Source organism: Herpailurus yagouaroundi, unplaced genomic scaffold (genome assembly GCF_014898765.1).
Source record: "Herpailurus yagouaroundi ecotype Mexico unplaced genomic scaffold, PumYag 140, whole genome shotgun sequence".
Lineage (NCBI taxonomy): Eukaryota > Metazoa > Chordata > Mammalia > Carnivora > Felidae > Herpailurus > Herpailurus yagouaroundi.
In genome coordinates, this window is record NW_024412395.1 from 95,631,135 (window position 1) to 95,651,642 (window position 20,508).

Below are 20,508 nucleotides of genomic sequence, written 5' to 3' on the forward strand. Positions count from 1 at the left end.
ATATATATATGTATACATAAAAGCTTCCTAATAGGTCTTAAACTCACGTCCTTCAGTAAAATTCCTATCATAAGGGGCACCTAAGTGGATCGGTCGGTTAGTGTCTGACTCTTGAGTTCAGCTCAGCTCATCATCTCAGCGTTCGTGGCATCGAGCCCTGCACCAGACTCCTTGCTAACAATGCATAGCCTGCTTGGGATATTCATTCTCTCTCTCTCTCTCTCTCTCTCTGCCCACCCCCCACCCGCTCACACTCGCACACCCTCTCTCAAAATAAATAAAAACAATTCTATCATAGAACACAATAAACAGTTTCAGAGGCTTTAACTCTGAAATATTTAAACAAGGAGTTTAACATGCAAAAAAAGAGATCACTTAAAACCATTATTTCAGTCCACATACTACTTTTTAAAAATCAAAGTTAACTACAAAAGGGAAAAGTTTGTTCATTAACAAACAGGATGAGAATAATCTGAATTTGATGTCTCTAACAAGTGAAAATCCTGTTAGCCCCGCAATTTTCGTTATTACCCGTATGGTGAGGCCTTCCAGCTTTAAGCTGAAGTACTCTATTGAAGCCTTCCAGTACTCTATTGAGGCCTTCCAGACCTCTCTGCTGGAGCTCCAGTCCTGTTTACCTAATGCCTACTAGATACCAATATCTGAACATCTGACGCCTACAACAACTCATCTCTCCCCTCCCCACCCCGGTTCTTCCCCTCTGCTCCCTACCAAGACATGAAAGGGACTACCATCTACTCAGAAATCTGGGAATCTCCCCAGGGTCTTTTCTTTTTCACCTCCCTAAATCTAATGAGTCTTCTTGAAATCTCTTCAAATCTATCCTTTTCCTCCTCTTGCTTCTATTGACTTTTCCTTTGATTAGGACCTTCATTCCTCACCTAAACTCCCACAATGACCTCCCATATGTCTTTATTCTCCCACTATCTCTTGTAATAAACTCATCTGCCTAGCCCCTAAATGAATTTGAACTTGAGATTCTTGGCTTCTTAGAATCTAAGCTCCTCTTAGTATGACAAACAAGATACTTCAAGATCTGGTTTCTATCTAGCTCTTCAGCCTCTACTTCTGCTACTCATTCCTTACTGTCCATTTATGTTATTTTTTTAAATTTTTTTTCAACGTTTTTTATTTTTGAGAGAGAGAGAGACAGAGCATGAACGGGGGAGGGGCAGAGAGAGAGGGAGACACAGAATCGGAAACAGGCTCCAGGCTCCGAGCCATCAGCCCAGAGCCTGACGCAGGGCTCGAACTCACGGACCCCGAGATCGTGACCTGGCTGAAGTCGGACGCTTAACCGACTGAGCCACCCGGCGCCCCACTGTCCGTTTATTTTAAAATACTTTTCTGGTTCCCTGAGTGTCGATTCACATTTGCATGTGTTTGTCCATGTATAGAAATCACCTCCGCCCTACCTCCACTTGTTTGGCAAACTCCTATTTACCATCTAAATGCTCAGGGCACAAACCATTCTCTTCTTTGTGTTACTTCAGTGTGTCTGGAATATTTTTACATCTGAAAATGCATTTGATTATGCTTAAGGTTGAGAAGAAAAACAACTCATTCAGCTCTGTATTAATAGCCCTTAATACAGTATCCACCACATTAATCTGTAGGTGGTTAACAAATGAATGCTGAATGCAAACTGATCTAGAACTGAGATGAGGCCGGAATAACAAGCAGAATCTTCATGCTCCTAAAGACGTAAGTTTGCTTAAACATTTAAGTATTTTGGGCTGAAAAACTGAATCTCCATTTGAAAAGGAATCATTTCATTGAGATGAACAATTAGTAGATATACATTTGTGGGAGAAACTACCACTGTTTCTATTACCCATGTTACCATCTCCAATCTATTTAAGAATATCTTTAATACACTAAATCATAAGCAATTTATTTTCACAGTTCAAAAGCAAACAGGAATGGAAATTTTATCCCAGGTCTAGGGTTTTCAAGCATAATATTTCATAAATTATTATCCAATAGAGTACTTCAGCTTAAATGAATATTATACTTTTGTATTATGTAATTAACAAATACAGAATTTTAAAGTGCAAAAAATGTTAAGACATTATTTTCTTAAATTTAAATCATAACAAGATGAGTAATTCAGGATAAAAAGTATAGAAGTGAAAACAAAATTTACTATTTTCTGCAGTGATGAAATAATGAAATTCTTCAAAAGTTTACAGCTAGAAGAAAACAGCTGTAAATATGACTTCGAATAATCATCCTTGAATGGTCCCTACTATAACCTTTGGTAAGACTATTTGAGAAGTAGACATTCGCTTTTAGAAGATACTAATGAGTTCTCTTAGAAGCTAATACTAAATAGTGATGAATCTATCATATTATGCTAAGGAAAAAAAAAGGAATAACTAAAGTTACCCTAATGTGGTTTTCAGAATAGCTTAGAAATAGTATCCAAACCCAGTTCCTCTCAGCTTCCTCCCAGTTTTCTTTTCAATAGTGGTGACTACTTCCCGCTCCTTATTCTACACCATCAACAATGCTGTTGAATAATTTATGAAAGATATACACAGAACTATCAGTGTCCTAGAAATAAAAAAGAAATATTAACCTAGGAGGAGGGCTACCACTATACTTACTATTGTACAGGGAAGCTACTCACTACAGGGTGTGAGTCAAGATCTATTCCACATCAAAATCTGGTAATACCTGAAATATCCTTGGAATTCCTCCAGTATTGTAGTGAACTACCAGGCTGACTTTATTCTCTTTTTCCACAATTTCAAAGGATCCTTCTTTCCATTTTGTAATTCCGGTCTGCATACTTCGAATTCTGATAGGACCGTGAATCTTCAGAGGAGACATACTTTCTTTAAAAATAAATTGCTTCTAGCCAAATTAAAAAGCAAAAATACACCTGACAGATTCTAAGGAAGAAAAATAAAATAGTAAGTTACAATTTATTAAGAGTGATTAAAATAAGAGTCACTTAAAAGAGAGCATTTAATAAACCATCTTTTACGTCCTTTTCTCTGTTTCAGTAAACCACTTTTTATTAAGCAACCTCAAAGGCCTTGATTAGCTAGCTGGTAAGCAGAAGAAAGACAACTAAAGCAGTCACTGAGTTCAGTGACTGAGTCTACCTACATTTTATTTCTTCTCTACCACATTCCCTTCTTTGCCATGTGTCCAGTATCTGTGCCCTAGCAGTGCCTGAATTTTGCATTTGGCACCATTAACAACCATATTGCTGCCACTAAAGGCATGTCAATCAGAAATACTAAATTGTCAATGTGACTGCTCACAGCAATATGACCAACTTTTACCGTCCTTCATGAATGTGAAAGGGTCTTGAATTTCAAATGTAAGTAAACAAAAAATATTTTCAGTCAGCTGACTCCATTTCTTAAATGGAGTTCCTCTGAAAATATCAAATCATATCATAAAACAATTCCTTCTACCAATCAGTAGTCTAAGCATATCCACATGTATAGACATTAGATGAATAAAAAAATTGTAAGAATAATCAAATGAGTTTAACCTTCAGAATTATATTGAGAAAATAATTTATTCTTTAGGCAAAAGAAACACACACTAAAAACCTCTCTTCCTAAGAACCACCTACCATTTGTTTAATATTACCATAAAGCGGAAAGAATCTTTACCAATTTTATCTTTGACAAATACTCAAATTTCTGAAAGAACTTCTACTTAAAAATTGCTTACAGCAATAACAGAATATCTAAAACTTTCAAACTAGCTTACCAAATGTCAGCAAGTAAACACAACTGTAATAGTAAAGAATGTTAGTGTTATGTATTATCTACATGTATGTACACACATACACACAATCATCTAAAATTAAAACAAATTTTATGTATACTGTTTTCAAATCTCTAAAAACATTGCTAATACAGATTCTTGCTTATAATTTAAGAAATTAAAAATCATCATACTTTGCCTAAACAACTCAACTGGAAAAGCTTAAAAAAAAAAAAAGTAGTATACAAAGGAAAAACACAGGAGGCCTAGATATCAGGAGCCAGCTGTCACTAATTTATAACTTACCTTTCTAACCATTAGTTTTCTCAACTGTAAATAAGAATAGCAAATGCTATAGCTTTGCAAAACTAAATGAAATAACATACATTAGGCACTGAACAGACAAAGGCTTTAATATGAATGGAATTAGTGTGCACTTTCTGTATTTATTCCTTGCCCACAACACCTCTTTCTTGAAAGACCTCAGATAAATAAGCTGTTAAAAGGGGTCAAAGTCAACCGCCTATAGGAGTCATGCAGGTGACATGACTTAGGCAGGCAAACTCTGAAAACTGCTACTGAAATCTAGCCAATTTTACCATGTAGAATTAGTGAACCCAGCTACTTGCCTGATCATCTAACTTTTCAAGAAAACGAGCTCCAAATGTTTGTGTAAAACTGCCCATTGTAAATTGTGGGCAATGAATTAAAATTTATTTTTAAAAACTACAAATCAAGCAAAACCCACCTACAGGTAGGATATAGGCAAGATAGAGCCTGGAGGGCCTCTAGTTTAAGGCTTTTAGGTACTATATATCAAATAACAGAACAAAATTTCAAAAGAGATGTGAAAACACTTTGAATATTTAAAAGGTGTTATGCATTTTAAGTCCTCCATTATTATTCACTCACCTCATCAAAATTTTTGAATGCCTACTGTGGTCAGATTTAGATAGTGTAATTTGGTAGGTACATGAATCCATCAGAGAAACAGAGTCCTGCTACTGTTTATAGACCTGTTAACATGGCACTGCTCAAAGTAGTAACTACAGAATTTTGGACCAGCAATGTGTGTTTGTAATACTTTTTTTTTTTTCTTTTGCAATTAATAATTTGGTGCTTCATTGTTTGGACAGGTCCTTGAGACTTTCTTCCACTAGGCTCTCAACACTGCCAAGAATACATAACCCCTCTCCTACCCCAGTTGCCCTTGCCAGAAACATGAGAGTTATCTTTGACCTCTCTCTTGACGATTATTGGTATTGGATTGGAAATGGAAGATCACAGTAGAGTCCTGTCAAGTCTATCACCATACACCTTCCAGACATCTTTATGATGAACTGTAGATCAAATCACATCACTCTTCTCCTTAATATCATTCAACAGCTCCCCATTGCCCTTACAATAAAATCTAGACTCATTAACATGACATAAACACTCTTCATGATCCAGGCCCTATTTACCTCTCTATCCCCACAAGCCCACCAAATCCATCCATCTGAATTTATAATTTCCCCCCAAAAACTATGCCAGTATACTTCTGCATACACTGTGGTCTATCTCTGGAGGATTTTCATGTATTCTCTCCATGCCCCCACAACCCCACTCAATTTCTCTTGGCTATAAAATCAAGGCTTAGCTTAGATGTTATCCTCTTTAAGAAGCCTTTCCCAGCTACCTTTCACTTTTTCTCTCAGCTCACATCCACAGAGACAGTTTCATGCTTCTGTATTTTCCTGTTATATACGTTGTGCTTACCACTAGTGTAACATTTGTCACATTGTATCACAAATTGTTCACTTCTTTGTCTCTATCTAGATTTTGCTATTTGAAGATAAGGAATATATTCTTTAATCTCAGCATCCCCATTTTGACAGTGTCTGACACACAAGAAACAAAATGATTAAGAATGAACAAATCAGCACTAACAATTTTATTCAATTTGCTGTTAATATATACAAAAACAGAGGGGCACCCAGGTGGCTCAGTCGGTTGAGCTTCCCACTTTGGCTCAAGTCATGATCTCATGTTTTGTGAGTTCAAGTCCCACACTGGGCTCACTGCTCTCAGCACAGAGACTTCTTCAGATCCTCTGTTTTCCTCTCTCTGCCCCTCCCCCACTGGCACGCACATGTGTGCTCTCTCAAAAATAAACATTAAGAATATATATACACATATATGTGTACATATATATATGCACACAACAGCAGATACTGGAACCATAAATCCCTCTTTTGTGACCAATATAGGATTATATTTACTAAGCTCTTTATAAGTATCACTATGCAGTGGACGACATACAAGTCATCTTTTGAACACTGCATGTAAGTCTTTTCTACTGGCACCTGAACTTCACTAAATGCAAAGCTGTCCTCACATCTCACCAAGATTCAATGAGAAAAAATCATTTGTGGAAGAACAAAATTAATATGCAATTACAGAATACATTAAAACAAAAACATTAGTAAACTTGCCTAAACTAGGATTCATATTGTTCATTGCTCACTGGAGAAACTCCATTTTCAGAGTTCTGTCAAATTCCCTTACCTTTCCTTATATGTCATTATGGATCAGGGTACCAAATTGAAAGAGAATAATACAAAACCCCCTTATCTTAGCATTTTCTTCACAGACCAAAAGTAAGGTCAATGACCCTGAATTCCTCCAACAAATTTTTAAAAATTAACACTATTTAACAAAATTGGAAGTGTGGATTTCAAAGTTCACTAAAGCGTATGAAAAATTAAAAAAAAAAAAAACCTTTAGTGTTATTTCTGTTTCTCTCTATACAATTTCTCCCTATACAATTCTAAAACATTTTGATGCAGTTTGGATTAAGTACATGAAATTTTACTTCAGATATTGAACATTTCCTTAACCATTTCTACTAGCCATCTCTCTTTCCTCTAAGGAAAAAAAAAAAACACCCTGACAAAGTACAGGATGTAAAATTTGCAGAACCAACAAAACTTTTCTTTAATCCCTCAATTTAGTCCATTCCCAGCTCTTGCACTAAACAAATTAACGATATCTACTTTTGTACATTCATCATAGTATCAAGGTTTGCCCTATTCTGTTAAGAGGAAAAAAACTAAGTTTCTTTTTCAGTATGTAGCACTAATCAGCAACAGTTAAACTTTCTATGAATGTAGGACAATGAGGTTTCTTTGAACTCTATAATGCTAATTCCCTATCAAAGGAATATTGGTAAGACAAGGTATAACAAAAACAAATTATTCTTTAAGCATGTCCAAAGAGATTTCTATTTCCCTAACTTTTTTCACAATTATTAAAATTACTGGTTCAACTTTGAGAATTCTATGAAACTCAATCAATAATATTGGCAAAAATGTTTCTGTACCCTGTACACTTATTTACATGCACATATTTTAGGTACTGCTTTGAAAACATCTTCTCTTTAAAATTTTTTTAATGTTTATTTATTTTTGAGAGAGAGAGAGAGAGAGAGAGAGAGAGTGAGTGAGGGAGGGGCGGAGACAACAGAATCTGAAGGAGGTTCCAGGCTCTGAGCTGTCAGCACAGAGCCCAACGTGGGACTCAAACCCACCAACAGTGAGATCATGACCGAGCTAAAGTCGGATGCTTAACTGACTGAGCCACCCAGGCGCCCCTGCTTTAAAAACATCTTTATCTAGAGGGTGTTCTGTGGTAAAGAAAGCATGCTAAAACATAAAACCACTACTATAAAATAAAAGAAAGAAAACTGTTAATTCCTGCCAATTTGCATACTCTTGGAAACACACATCCAAAATAAAAACATTACTTACTTTTCAGTGACTTTTACTGAAAAACCCTATGTAATAACAATTCACCTTTATTCTGATCCTTGTGCCAAAGGCAATGCACTCTTCTTGGGGAACTACTCATATTCTGCAGCTATGCCCGTTCTCCGGAAGCCATCACCTCAGCTAAAGAAAATATAAGTGTGCCTTTTTAAAAGAATCCAATTTATGAAGTTAAAATTAAAAAAAGAAAGCAATCATTTATACAAAAAGATAAACTCTTTTTGATTATTTAAAAACCACAACGTATCTTACTGAAAACATTTAAAATGTAACACTCAAGATACACACATATACACACAATCAAAATGAGAGACTTCAAGGCCTACACCTTATCAATTTGTGTCTTGGGATATTTCTCTCTGCTACATTTTGAAACTAAGAAGGAAGTGAAAAAGAGTATATTCTTTGTTTACTTTATAAACATTGTTACATAATGATGCCCGAAGTCTCAAAATACCATTTCCATGATGTGTTGATACACATTTTGAAAGGTGAGTAAATCTGGAGTTTTTACTTTTCTTACAAAACTAACTTCATGGGTTTGTTTCTCAAATTTAGGTTCTCTAAGCCTCAACTTCCCCTGAAGTTCTACCCAAACATCTTTCACGATCTCCTTGAATGCTAGCTACAGTACCAACTGTAAATTCATTTGTTCCCTTACTAAAAAATGATTGAGCCACTTTGATTTGATGGCACCGTGGTAAGAATACAAAATGAAGATGATACAATTCATGCCCTCATTAAGAGGCTCCCAGACTTCTCTACATATTCCTTCTATAGTCATTTAGGCAAAAAAATTTAGAATCAGCTTTACCCTCAATCTCACTCATCTAAAACCCAGCCTTTTCATAGCTGCTATCCTAATTCAGAAACTCCTCATTCTGCCATCACTCTCACCTAATATTTATTATGCAACACTTACTAACCATAGTGCTAAGTGCCACGCATGAATTATCTTATTTAATTTTCACAATAATCTTAAAGGCAAGGATTATTATCTCTATTTTACAGATGAGGAAACTGAGGCTTAGAGAGAGAATTTATCCAAGGATACAGATTCATTAAGAGACAAAACAAAGTCTAACACCAAAACCCATGTTTTTTTAAAATTTTTTTTTAACATTTATTTATTTTTGAGACAGAGAGAGACAGAGCATGAACGGGGGAGGGTCACAGAGAGAGGGAGACACAGAATCCGAAACAGGCTCCAGGCTCTGAGCTGTCAGCAGAGCCCGACGTGGGGCTCGAACCCACGGACCGTGAGATCATGACCTGAGCCGAAGTCGGACGCTTAACCGACCGAGCCACCCAGGCGCCCCAAAACCCATGTTTTTAACCACTATCACAATGCATCCTCATCAATGATTTGCAGTAACAATCACTTTTCAGTCTCCATTGTTTCAGGACTTCTCCATCCAATGAATCCTCTACTCTATAAATACCCTTTGTAAAGAACTACTCTTTATTTCTTAACAAGTAAAGCATGCACTATTTGTCTCCTTAACTTTCTCCTGGGGGGGGAGATGTGCAAGGAACCTGTCTTACCTTCTTTTGTACTAGAACAAATACAAGCACTTAGTAAGTGCTAAATATTTACTATTGATGTCAATTCCCTGTCATACATTTTTTGTAAATTTTATTCTACCATGGTAAGAATACTTAATATGGTAACAAAACAAAGTGTACAATATGATATTGTTAACTATGGGTACAACATTGTACAGCGTATCTCTAGAATGGCTTGTCTTCATCTTGCTTAACTGAAACTTTCTCCCAAACATTAACGGCTCATCACTAAGTATAAAATAAATCCAAATGTTTTTCTGTATCTGGTACTCATATGCTTCCTGTATTTATTTCCTCTTTTCAACATAAATACTGTTCTACACACACAAATTATTAAATTTTAGTATTTTCTCCCACATCCACCACCAACTTACTTAAATATGGAATTTAAGTAATATTTTGGAATTTTCCAAAAATTTAGTTTTTGGAAACCTCATACCCTTCAGTCTCGTAGTTTAACCTGCTGTTAAAATATATAAACCACTTCTAAAAGCTTTCTTTCCTAAAAAGATCTATAAAACAAATGCACAGAGATAAAATTAATGTGTGACTAAAAGACAGAAGTTGACCTAAAGTTTATCTCCAACTCAGAGTCTAAAATCTGAATGATTTTATAACCTAAGAATGAGTAAAATCATCCACAGCTGGAAAACTCTTGGGTTTTTTTTCTTTTGTGTCCTTGAATTTGCCTGAAGAGTGAAAAGGTGCTTGTCATCAGATGACAAGGTATAAGTAAGCTGGTGCTTCTGAAAGACAAGATGGTTCCTAAAACAAGCTCCAGTTTACTTATTCACTCGAATTCTTGAGAAATAGAAATGAAAAACCTCCTAGCATATGTTCTAATAAAAGACAAGCTTTAAATAATCACACAATATATAATTACAAGTTCTAAAAAGTGATACAAATATAAAGCACAAGGCATGATGAGACACTATAATAGGGTACCTGATTTAAGACTTCGGGGTAGAGGGTAGAAAGCATCGAGCAAAAGTTAGGCTATTACTGAAGAATGACTTAATTGGGGATGGTCATGCTCGAACAAACCAGGCAAGTACAACAGCATGCGCAAGGGCCCTGTAGTGGAAAACAACCTGGTGTGACTAAGGAAATGAAAAGTAATGTAACTAGAGTTTAGTGAGAAAGAGGAGGCTAGAGCAAGATGAAGCTGGTGAAGCTGGAAAAAATCAAATTATACAGAATCCTGTAGACCACAGGGATTTTTAATTTTACCCTAAATTTAATAAACATTTAGTGACAGGAAATCCACAGAAGAGTTTTAAGCAGACAAACAACATGTCACTGTTGAATGCAGAAGTGATATGGTTTATTTGGGTTCAGAGAGGAGAGCAAAAGAAGGAAGAATGAAAGAAAATAGGGCAGACAAGAGAATACTGAAATGATTCAGCTTATAACAATTACAATAACAATACTTATTAGCTATTTATTGTGTGTCATGTGCCATTTAATTTTCAGAACAATACAATAAGGTGATTATTATTCCTATTTTACAGATGAGAATACAGGGAACCAGTGACATTAAGTCCAAGTGAAAGAAGATCGTGGCTTGAGGGGTGCCTGGGTGGCTCAGACGGTTGAGCCTAGGACTTTGGCTCAGATCATCATCTTGCAGCTGGTGGGTTCGAGCCCTGTGTTGGGCTCTGTGCTGACAGCTCAGAGCCTGGAGCCTGATTTGGATTCTGAGTCTCCCTCTCTCTCTGCCCCTCCCCCACTCATGTTCTGTCTCTGTCTCTGTCTCTCTCTCTCAAAAATAATAAATGTTAAAAAAAATTTTTAAGATCGTGCCTTGAACTGGAAAAGTGATACTGAAGATGTACAGAAATAGATTCGGACATACAGATGACCCTTGAACATAGGTTTGAAATGCACGGACCTATGTATACAGGGATTTTTTTGATAAGCACGGTACTGTAAGTGTATTTTCTCTTTCTTACGATTTTCTTAATAACATTTCTTTTGTCTAACTTTATTCTAAGAATACAGTATGTAATAAACACAGCATACAGAATATGTACGAACATTATGCTATTAGCATTCCACTCAACAGTAAGCTATTAGTAGTTAGGTTTTGGAGAAGTCAAAAGTTACACATGGATTTCCAGCTGGAAGGAGTCAGTGCCCTCCACCCTTGCATTGTCCAAGGGTCAACTGTATTGGATATAGAATAAATAGAACTTAAAGATTCATGGGATGAAAGTCAAGAATGGATCCCAAGTTTCTAGCTTATGTAAGTGAATAAGTGAATATGCCGTTAATGAAATGGCATACTGAAAGACAAAGAATTTGGGGAATGGAGATCAAGACTTTGGTTTTAGATATATTATATTTGAAATTCCTAAGAAAAAATCCAGTGGAGATATCAAGCAGACAATTGGTTATTTAGATCTTGAACTGAAAATAAAGGGAAAAGCCTAGAAGTTAAAATTCTTAATCATCAATATATAGATGGAATATAAAGCTTAGGGCAGAAGAGGTGAATAAGACCCTAGCACTAAACCCAGATATTCCATTTCACTCCATCGAACATCTCTCACTAATCATAGATTACTCTGATGTCACCAGGCTTTTTAGTCCTCATTCTGTTGAATTCAACAGAATTCAACACTACTGATTGCTTCTTTCATCTCGTTTACAGAAGACTTGTCCTCCTCTATACGGTTATTAAACACCAAGAATCCCTCAGTGCTCTACCCTGCATTTTTTTTTCCAGTACTACACTCTCCATAGGCAATTTCATCCATATCCATAGCTCCAGTTAATTATCAACACGGCAGGTGACATATATACGTTAATTCACATATTCTGCCCAGAACTCTCCTCTGAGCTCCAACCCAGTATATCCAACTGCCTCCTTGACACCCTGTCTTAGACATCTTGTACAGTTAGAGACTTGTAGACTTGTCAGATACTGCCACCCCAAAAAGGCATTTACCCAGAGCCAAAATTTTGAAAAGGATTACCACAAAACCACTACAGGCCAACTCTCCAGAACACAGGATTTTGTTATCAATGATCATTTCCTTTCATGGATCAAGACCTAAAATAGGTAAACCTGACAACCTGATCTGATAGCTAGAAGATGGAGAGCAACCAAATGCACGACAAACATACAATTCATGTCTTTTAGCGAGAGATGGTTAGCAGAGAGAAGAAAATGAAGAATGGTCAAGAGTGAACGTCCAAGGCCTGATGGGTGTACGGCAACGGAAGTCACCTGAAGAGACAGCAGGCCCTGCTAAGGGGCGAGTGGCGGACGACGACAGCCCCCAGCGAAAAGGGGCCAGGTTTGGATTGCGGAGGAAGAGCGTGACAGTAAAGACCAGGTCAAAGGAGAGGAAAAGCCTGGAGGGGAACCCAAGAGGAGTACCTGTGAGGCCCAGGGAGCGTCCTGGGGGTGGGGGTGAGCTAAACAGCAGCGGGGCGAACTCCAGAAGAGTGAACGCCGAGTGGGCGGACCGCAGGGGGCGGGGGGGGGAGGGACCTGGGGAAAACGGCTCAGTTGAGAAGCTCGCCGCCGGGCCCGCCTTACCTGTGCTTGCGGGTCCGGAGCCCTGCAGTAGCCTGCCGGAAGCACAGAGTCCGCGCGGAGGGGGAGGAGCCGGGGGGAAGGAAGGAAGGGACACCAGGCACGAAGGAGAGGGGCCGCTCGCTCCCCCTACTCAGGGAGAGCGGCTGATGGCGGGAACTGTGACCACACGCAAACACGCACGCACGCACGCACACTCGACGCGACCAGACGAGGCGCGTGCGTGCAACCCTGCAAACTCCGCCTTCCCTACGCCTTCGCCCCGCCCTAGCACGGAGCGAAGTCTCGCCGAGACAGTCCCGCCCCCGCCTGAAGTAGTACGCATGCGCACTTTCCACTTCAAGCACTTTGGACTTTCCGTCATTTCCCCTCCTACACAGCCCAGTTGGGCATGCGCACTGCTTGTCCTCAGAGACGGTCAGGCTTTTCCCGCCCTTCCCTGGCCTCCGGAGGAGAGTCAGAGTTCACGCTCCTCTCTGGGGATACCTGCTCGAAGCCAGAGGATGCGGGGACTAGTAGGTGGCGGACGTCCTTCTGGCCAAGAATCTTAAGGGGCAAAGGACAGACTTTGGGACTATTAACTCCACCAAGAGCCAGGAGGCGGGAAGAGGTGTGTGGGCGGGGTCAGGGGTGAAGGGTCACAGGGCTGCGAAGGGGGCGGAGCGAGCCGGAGGCGGATGGCGGCTGCGGCGGCTCTTCATCTTTGGCGGCAGAGTCACTGAAGCGGGGACGCGGGTCAGGAGCGTCCGGCAGTGGGAGAAGAGCGGCGGCCGCTCTCAACATGCACAGCCTGGCGACGGCTGCGGTGAGTGGCTGGGCGTTCCGGCCTGGGCCCAGACCCCGTCCTTAGCCCGGCTTTTCGGCCTCCTCTCCCAGGTCCCCTTGTCGGGCCCGGTGTCCCAGCTCCTCCTGCCCTCAGTCTGCGAGGCCCGGGCCCTTCCGTCTTGGCGCCTTCACTCTGGTGGAGCCGGCCCCCACTTTCCTCTCCGGTCGGCTCTCGCAGCCTCCTGCGCCGCGTATCGCGTTCTTTTCCGGCCCCGGGGCCTGGTCCCGCGCCGGAGCGCCTCCCTCGCGGCCGGGGCAGGCCATTCATGGATTCATTGCGCTGACCAACAGTCTCAGGGTGCCGGTTGCGTGCTGGGCGTCGGCGGGGACGAGGGGGAATTCCGTGGTCAATCTGACACGGCCCTTGCTCTCGGAACTCTCTCGCTGCCTGGGCACTTCGCAGCGGGAAAGAAATGGCTTCTAGCTCACACCACTTGTTTTACAGGTGGAAAATCCGGGACCGGGAGAAGTGAACACCTATTTCGTCTGACTTACGGTTCTCTGCCCTTAAAATCTTTTTCACACATCTCATTTAATCAGGGCGATCTTTTAATAAGAAAAACGGATCGTGTAATTCACCTGTCTGAAGTAGTTCTTGGACTTTCCATTGCGTTTAGATAAAATCCAGACTCTTTGCTGTGGCCTATGAGGCCCTCCCTATACGATACGGTCCTTACGTTTGCGGTCTGGTCTTGTGTCATTTGCTCCGTAGGCTCCAGCTGCGTTGGCCGCCTGCCCCTTCTTATACCTGCGCTTTTCTACTTCACTTGCAGTTTCTGATTCTCTATTCTTGGGATGCTCTTACCACGTACCACCCCCCATTGCGCGCGCGCGCACGCGCGCGCACACACACACACACACACACACAGCCGGTGGGTGTAACTGGCTCGTCTTCCTTGGGTCTCTGCCTAAATCTCCCCAGAGTAGCCTTCTCTTGATCACTCTCTTTAAAGAGGTTTTGTAACCCCTAACTTTTCTCTCTTAAAATATCCTTCTCAGCGTTTATCTCAATTTGTAATTTTTGTATTAACTTACCTGTTTGTTGACTGTCTACTTCTTGAGGGCAAGGACAGCGATCCTATGGATCTTGTTTACATGGTTACCCCAAGTGCCAAGACAGTTCCTAGCACAAAGTTTGGTCTCAAATACTTAAATGAATGAAAGAGTATAGATGAGGGAGGTGACTACTGAGAGCACATAGCCATAATGGGGAAATGAGATCATATGATTTGAGCACACTCTTCTGAATACCAGTTGTACTTTTTTTGTTCCACTAGGGTGAAGTGACTTAAGATGATAATACACTGGAAGTGCATTATCAGGCAAAATGACATAAGTACTAAATAGAGAGGAAAAAAAAATTGCTTTAACTTTAAATATAAAAAGTGAGGGGTGCCTGGGTGGCTCAGTCGGTTGAGTGGCCAGCTTCAGCTCAGGTCATGATCTCGCGGTCGGTGAGTTCGAGCCCTGCCTCGGGCTCTGTGCTGACAGCTCAGAGCCTGGAGCCTGTTTCAGATTCTGTGTCTCCCTCTCTCTGACCCTCCCCCATTCATGCTCTGTCTCTCTCTGTCTCAAAAATAAACATTAAAAATTTTTTTTAAATAAATAAATATAAAAAGTGAAAAGGTATGCTGAATGTGACTCAGCTATAGAAAACATTGTCACTTCTGGGGCCAGTGACATCTCTGCCTCCTCTCACCGTGTTTCTAAGCATTTGTAACTACTCAGAGTATCCACTCTCTGCATTACATCTTTCTATTAAGTGATTGCAATTTCCCCAGCTTTTTTGTTTCTTCTCCTAAATTACACATGTAATTTGGGAAGAAGCAAGTCATAAGATAAGGTTGCTGCTAGTAGGGGAGGGACAGGTTACCCAAGGGATTCTTGTAAGTTTGGCTTGTCCATTTCCCACAATCTGATTGTGTCTTCTCCAGGCTTTGGTACCAAACTGCTCTTTTATCTGTGACTATCCAAACTCTGTACCTATTCACTTCCTTTTATTTTCACTTATCCCCTAATGCATCTTTTGAACAATGATTAAGGTTGTGATTCATTACTTATAATAGACACTAAATATATGTTTCTTCAAATAAGTTACATTGATTTAAAATCTGAGCTTTTAGGGGCTCCTGGGTGGCTCAGTTGGTTGAGCATCCGACTTCGGCTCAGGTCATGATCTCACATTTGTGGGTCTGAACCCCATATTTTTGTGAGTTTGAGCCACACATTGGGCTCTGTGCTGACAGCTTGGAGCCTGAAGCCTGTTTCGATTCTGTGTCTCCCTCTCTCTGCCCCTCCACTGCTCGTGCTCAGTCTCTCAAAAGATAGAATTTTTAAATAAGTTAATAAATTTAAATTTAATTTAAAATTTTTTAATTAAAAAAATCTGAGCTTTTAGATACATTTTCATCTGTTATGCTATTGGGAATCACACAAAAGTTCTGACAAGTTGCTTTGTACCACTCATTCACTAGACTGTTTGGTTACTGAGGAAACTGAAGCATAGAAAAGTTCAACCACCTCTTTCCCAATCTTTCATGCCTTCTATTAGACTAAACTGCCTGTATTATTCTGATATGTGTAAAGGGATAGTCATGGTGTATATTACTGGAAATTGAGAAGAGTTTAATGCAACACTACCTTTAATCTAAGCCCATTGAGAAAATTTTTTTTGCTGAATGATGAAAACCTATACCTGTGTATGCCTTTATCTCTTTTTTAAAATAACAGGTAAAGCATTAGTTCAGCTAGGGAGATAGTACTATCAAATGAGAATGTGATCACATGTGAATGCAGGATTTTATTCACTAGAGGGAAGAATTGAGATAATTTGGAAAGTATCTTAAATTTTGAGTCTTCAGTAGTGTATTATGCTAGAAATGTACAGTATGGTATATTCTTGTCATACTTTACAGAATACATTTTAACATTGTCATTATTGCCACCATAAACTATAATTTCTTTCTCACATCTGTGAAATAGGGACAGAAATGCCACACAGGATTATTCTAAAAATGAAATGCGAATAACAAAGTGCTCAGTTGTTGGCCAGATACGCTCATTGGTTAAGTGACTTGCTCCCAGACTTCAGCCTTGGGACTATAATTCCTGCCTCAGCAAAGTAACAAATCACCTTGTTGTGGACCTTGGAGGTTGTTTCAGATTAGTAGAAGTACAGATTTTCACATATTGTGGGTCTTTAATGACTGTTCCGCTAGTGATCTAAAATAGCCAAAGGTAAGCCTTTATTTGAGAGATGCATTGGGAATGAATTTTTTAAAAAATTTCTCCACTAATTTCCACTGGTGGTCTTAGTATCCTTAAACCCATGTTTTTACCCTCACTTTCCACGTAACCAGTAGCATCATCAGGCAGTTTACATCTTTTTGTTGAAGCTGTGCTGGATTCCCAGGTGCTCTCCTGTTTGGCAAGTAAAGGGAACATTGTGCACTCTGAGGGATCTGATTTAAATGCTGTCTCCTCCCATGTCTCCTGTTGAAGTTTTAAGCAAATTGCCTAACTTCTCTTTGCTTATTCACTTCAATTTTTAAAGGGGTGTTTTGAAGAACATCCTGGCCCTTCTAAAAATATGAAGATAATTAAGCTAATTTAATATTTCATTTGGCACTATTTAGAAAGTGTGTTTTCTTGGAGTATCATCATTATGCAGACACCAAAGCCACATGTTAAGTCATCTCCAGATTTAGGAAAATAATCTCTTTCAATCTTGTGACATTTTTCTTTATTCACTGTCCCATAGTTACTGGTAGCAAAACCAACAGGTACTTTGGCTCTTGAATATAAAGTTATATTGAGAGGTTTGGTTATTTCCTGGTTTAAAAAGCCATCAATACCAATTTTTTAACTGATGAGGGGGGAAAGTCTTATTTTGCTCCCACTTAAGGATAACGTGGGTCTTTTTTTTTTTTTTTTTTTTTTTTGAAGTCTGAAATCTCTTTCTCCTTTTCACGTGGAGTTAAGATCTTTCAGAGATAGATGACAAACTATCAGTACCCTGTGTGACACTTAAGAGTTTAGCCATTGATGACTGACTTTGGTAAGTGTCTTGCCTTGTTAAGCTTTGTTGAAAGGAAAAATTTACTTGAAATACATTTTTCATATCCAAACCATTAAACAGAAGAGAGGAGGGTGATTCTCTCCTAAATTTTGGTAATATAAACATTTTTTAAACTGATCTGTTGAAAGGACCACTAACTTTAAGGAGGTTATACCTAAAAATGTACAGTTCTATATGATTTCTAATCTTGGAAGTAAGTGTTGAGGATGATAACTAATAGTCCAAATCATACTTCTCATAAATGACTTTCTGGTTTCTGTAATTGAACCCCTGTTTATCCAAGTCCAACTATTAATGACCTGTATTAGAATAGAATGTTAAACTCAAAGTTCTGTATTGAGTTCTTTTTTTTTTTAACGTTTATTTATTTTTGAGACAGAGAGAGACAGTATGAACAGGGGAGGGGCAGAGAGAGAGGGAGACACAGAATCTGAAACAGGCTCCGGGTTCTGAGTGGTCAACACAGAGCCTGACGCGGGGATCGAACTCATGGACCATGAGATCATGACCTGAGCCGAGGTCAGACGCTTAACCGACTGCGCCACCCAGGCGCCCCCTGTATTGAGTTCTTAAAAAATAATTTCTTCAACTTGGAAGGATCATTGTGATTTCAATCCTACAGACTAGGGTAGGGCTTACTGATTGTATAAAGTAGACTACAGTTTGAATTTAATTCCAGCATACACTCACAGTGTGAATTTGAGTCTGCTAAACCTCCCTGAACCTGTTTCCTCTTTGAATTCTGAGGTAATCCTCAGTGACTGGTACATTGGTATAAACATACTATGTTTTGGGGTGCCTGGGTGGCTCAGGTGGTTAAACGGCCAACTCTGGATTTCATCGCAGGTCATGATCTCTCCGTTTGTGAGTTCGAGCCCCTGTTGGGCTCTGTGCTGACAATGCAGAGCCTGCTTGGGATTCTCTCTCTGCCCCTCCCCTGTTCGTGTGTGTGCGCGCGCGTGCGCGCATACGCGCGCGTTCTCTCTCTCTCTCTCTCTCAAAATAAATAAACTTTTTTTTTTAATTTTTTTTAACGTTTATTTATTTTTTGGGGGACAGAGAGAGACAGAGCATGAACGGGGGAGGGGCAGAGAGAGAGGGAGGCACAGAATCGGAAACAGGCTCCAGGCTCTGAGCCATCAGCCCAGAGCCCGACGCGGGGCTCGAACTCACGGACCGCGGGATCGTGACCTGGCGGAAGTCGGACGCTTAACCGACTGCGCCACCCAGGCGCCCCAAAATAAATAAACTTTAAAAAAAAGCGTGTTAAAAAAAAAAAGTATGTTTATGTTAAATATATGTTCCTCTTCTATAATTTCTAGAAAAGGCAACCCTATTCTATAGTGGCAGAATGCCTGTGATTGCCTAAGACTGGGTGTGTGGTTTACTGAAAGAAGTACCAGAGAACTTTTGAGGATGGTGGAAGAAGTCTGTCTATATGTATATATATAATGTTTATTTTTGAGACAGAGACAGAGCATGAGCAGGGGAGGGAGAGAGAGATGGAGACACAGAATCCAAAGCAGTCTCCAGGCTCTGAGCTGTCAGAGCCACCCAGGTACTCCTAAAGAAGAGGTCTAGATCTTGATTGTGGTGGTGGTTACTCAGGTATATAAAGTTCTCGAAAGTCATTGAAACATGGGGCACCTGGGTGGCTCAGTCGGTTAAGCAGCCGACTTCGGCTCAGGTCATGGTCTCGCGGTCCGTGGGTTCGAGCCCCGCGTCGGGCTCTGTGCTGACAGCTCAGAGCCTGGAGCCTGTTTCAGATTCTGTGTCTCCCTCTCTCTGACCCTCCCCCATTCATGCTCTGTCTCTCTCTGTCTCAAAAATAAATAAACGTTAAAAAAAAAAAACCAAAGAAAAAAAAAGTCATTGAAACATACACTTAAAATGGGTCCACTTAAAATTTTATGCAAATTAACCTCAATAAAATTAACTTTTTAAAAGAGCTCTTAGATTAGTCCCTCAGCAATAACTAAGAACTAAATAATTTCCAAGATTTGAGAGCTGCCTGGGACTTTATGGTATTGTTCCCTTATTTTACCAATGATAAAATTAAGGCTTGCCAAAGTAAATGACTTATACTAGGTCACACAATTATAGAAATGGCGAAACTGTATTTTGAAGCCATTTCTGGCTTCCAGTGCAGTGTGCATTCCACTTATTGTGCTTGTGTAGTTACATGTAAATTGGGGTCTTTTCTATTCTTTCACTTGATAAACAAGTTCTTAATTCTGGATCCATGCATAGGTTACATGGGGTCTATGAATTCTTTTAAATTGTGTGTAAATTTTGTGTAGAAGAAATTATGTGCAAAACAATTTGCAATTGCATGTTTTCCTGAGGAAAAGATCCATAGATTTCACGTGATCCAAGAAGTGTTGACCTGGTTAAGTAGCTGGCTTCAGTTCAGGTCCTTCAGCACAGGTCATGATCTCACGGTTTGTGAGTTCAAGCCCCACATTGGGCTCACTGCTGTCAGCACAGAGCCTGCTTCTGATCCTCTGCCCCCCACCCCGTGCCTCTGTACCCCCCACTCTCTCTTTCTCTCCCCCCACTCAAAAATACATAAACTTAAAAAAAAAAAGTGTTAACTTCAATTCTTGTGGCAGTATTCTGCTATTACTTTTAATGTGTTTAAAGTAGTCTCCAGTAGAGAAGTTATGCTTCTCCAGAAGAGGAGTGTATGCTCCTAGATTGAATTCTATATCATCCACAGCCTCAGAAATGGATTAGTAAATTATAAAAGAATTGTAGCAATTGCTTTAGGAATCTTCAGTGGTGATGTTTAGAGAATGGCAGGAAGAGGAAACCTACCATCCTTTACTCATACTTTCATCAGTTGTAAAATGAGGATAATAACCGTGTTCTGTTCAGTAAATGAAACCATGTTTTAAAAAATGTCCAGTACAGGGGCACCTGGGTGGCTCAGTTGG

The 20,508-nt window shown here is 39.8% G+C and overlaps 2 protein-coding genes across 9 annotated transcripts in view; one reads left to right on the forward strand and one right to left on the reverse strand.

Annotated features, from left to right (window-relative positions):
* The window catches only part of USP37 (ubiquitin specific peptidase 37), a 99,727-nt gene extending 86,832 nt beyond the window's left edge, over positions 1–12,895 (reverse strand). For 2 of the 5 annotated variants that reach the window (XM_040476250.1, XM_040476246.1), the window contains exons 1-3: positions 12,673–12,895; positions 7,542–7,682; positions 2,701–2,918 (exon numbers count right to left, since the gene is read on the reverse strand). In XM_040476250.1, the coding sequence (XP_040332184.1) occupies positions 2,701–2,856 (156 nt within the window). In that variant the 5' untranslated portion in view covers positions 2,857–2,918; positions 7,542–7,682; positions 12,673–12,895. Of the gene's footprint in view, positions 1–2,700; positions 2,919–7,541; positions 7,683–12,510 lie in introns of all 5 variants that reach the window. The other 3 variants (XM_040476247.1, XM_040476248.1, XM_040476249.1) reach the window with 3 other exon arrangements.
* A 150-nt stretch (positions 12,896–13,045) lies between these two features.
* CNOT9 (CCR4-NOT transcription complex subunit 9) overlaps positions 13,046–20,508 on the forward strand; it is a 30,351-nt gene continuing 22,888 nt past the window's right edge. For 2 of the 4 annotated variants that reach the window (XM_040476254.1, XM_040476255.1), the window contains exon 1: positions 13,046–13,279. In XM_040476254.1, the coding sequence (XP_040332188.1) occupies positions 13,061–13,279 (219 nt within the window). In that variant the 5' untranslated portion in view covers positions 13,046–13,060. Of the gene's footprint in view, positions 13,280–13,303; positions 13,475–17,464; positions 17,552–20,508 lie in introns of those variants that run through there. The other 2 variants (XM_040476257.1, XM_040476256.1) reach the window with 2 other exon arrangements.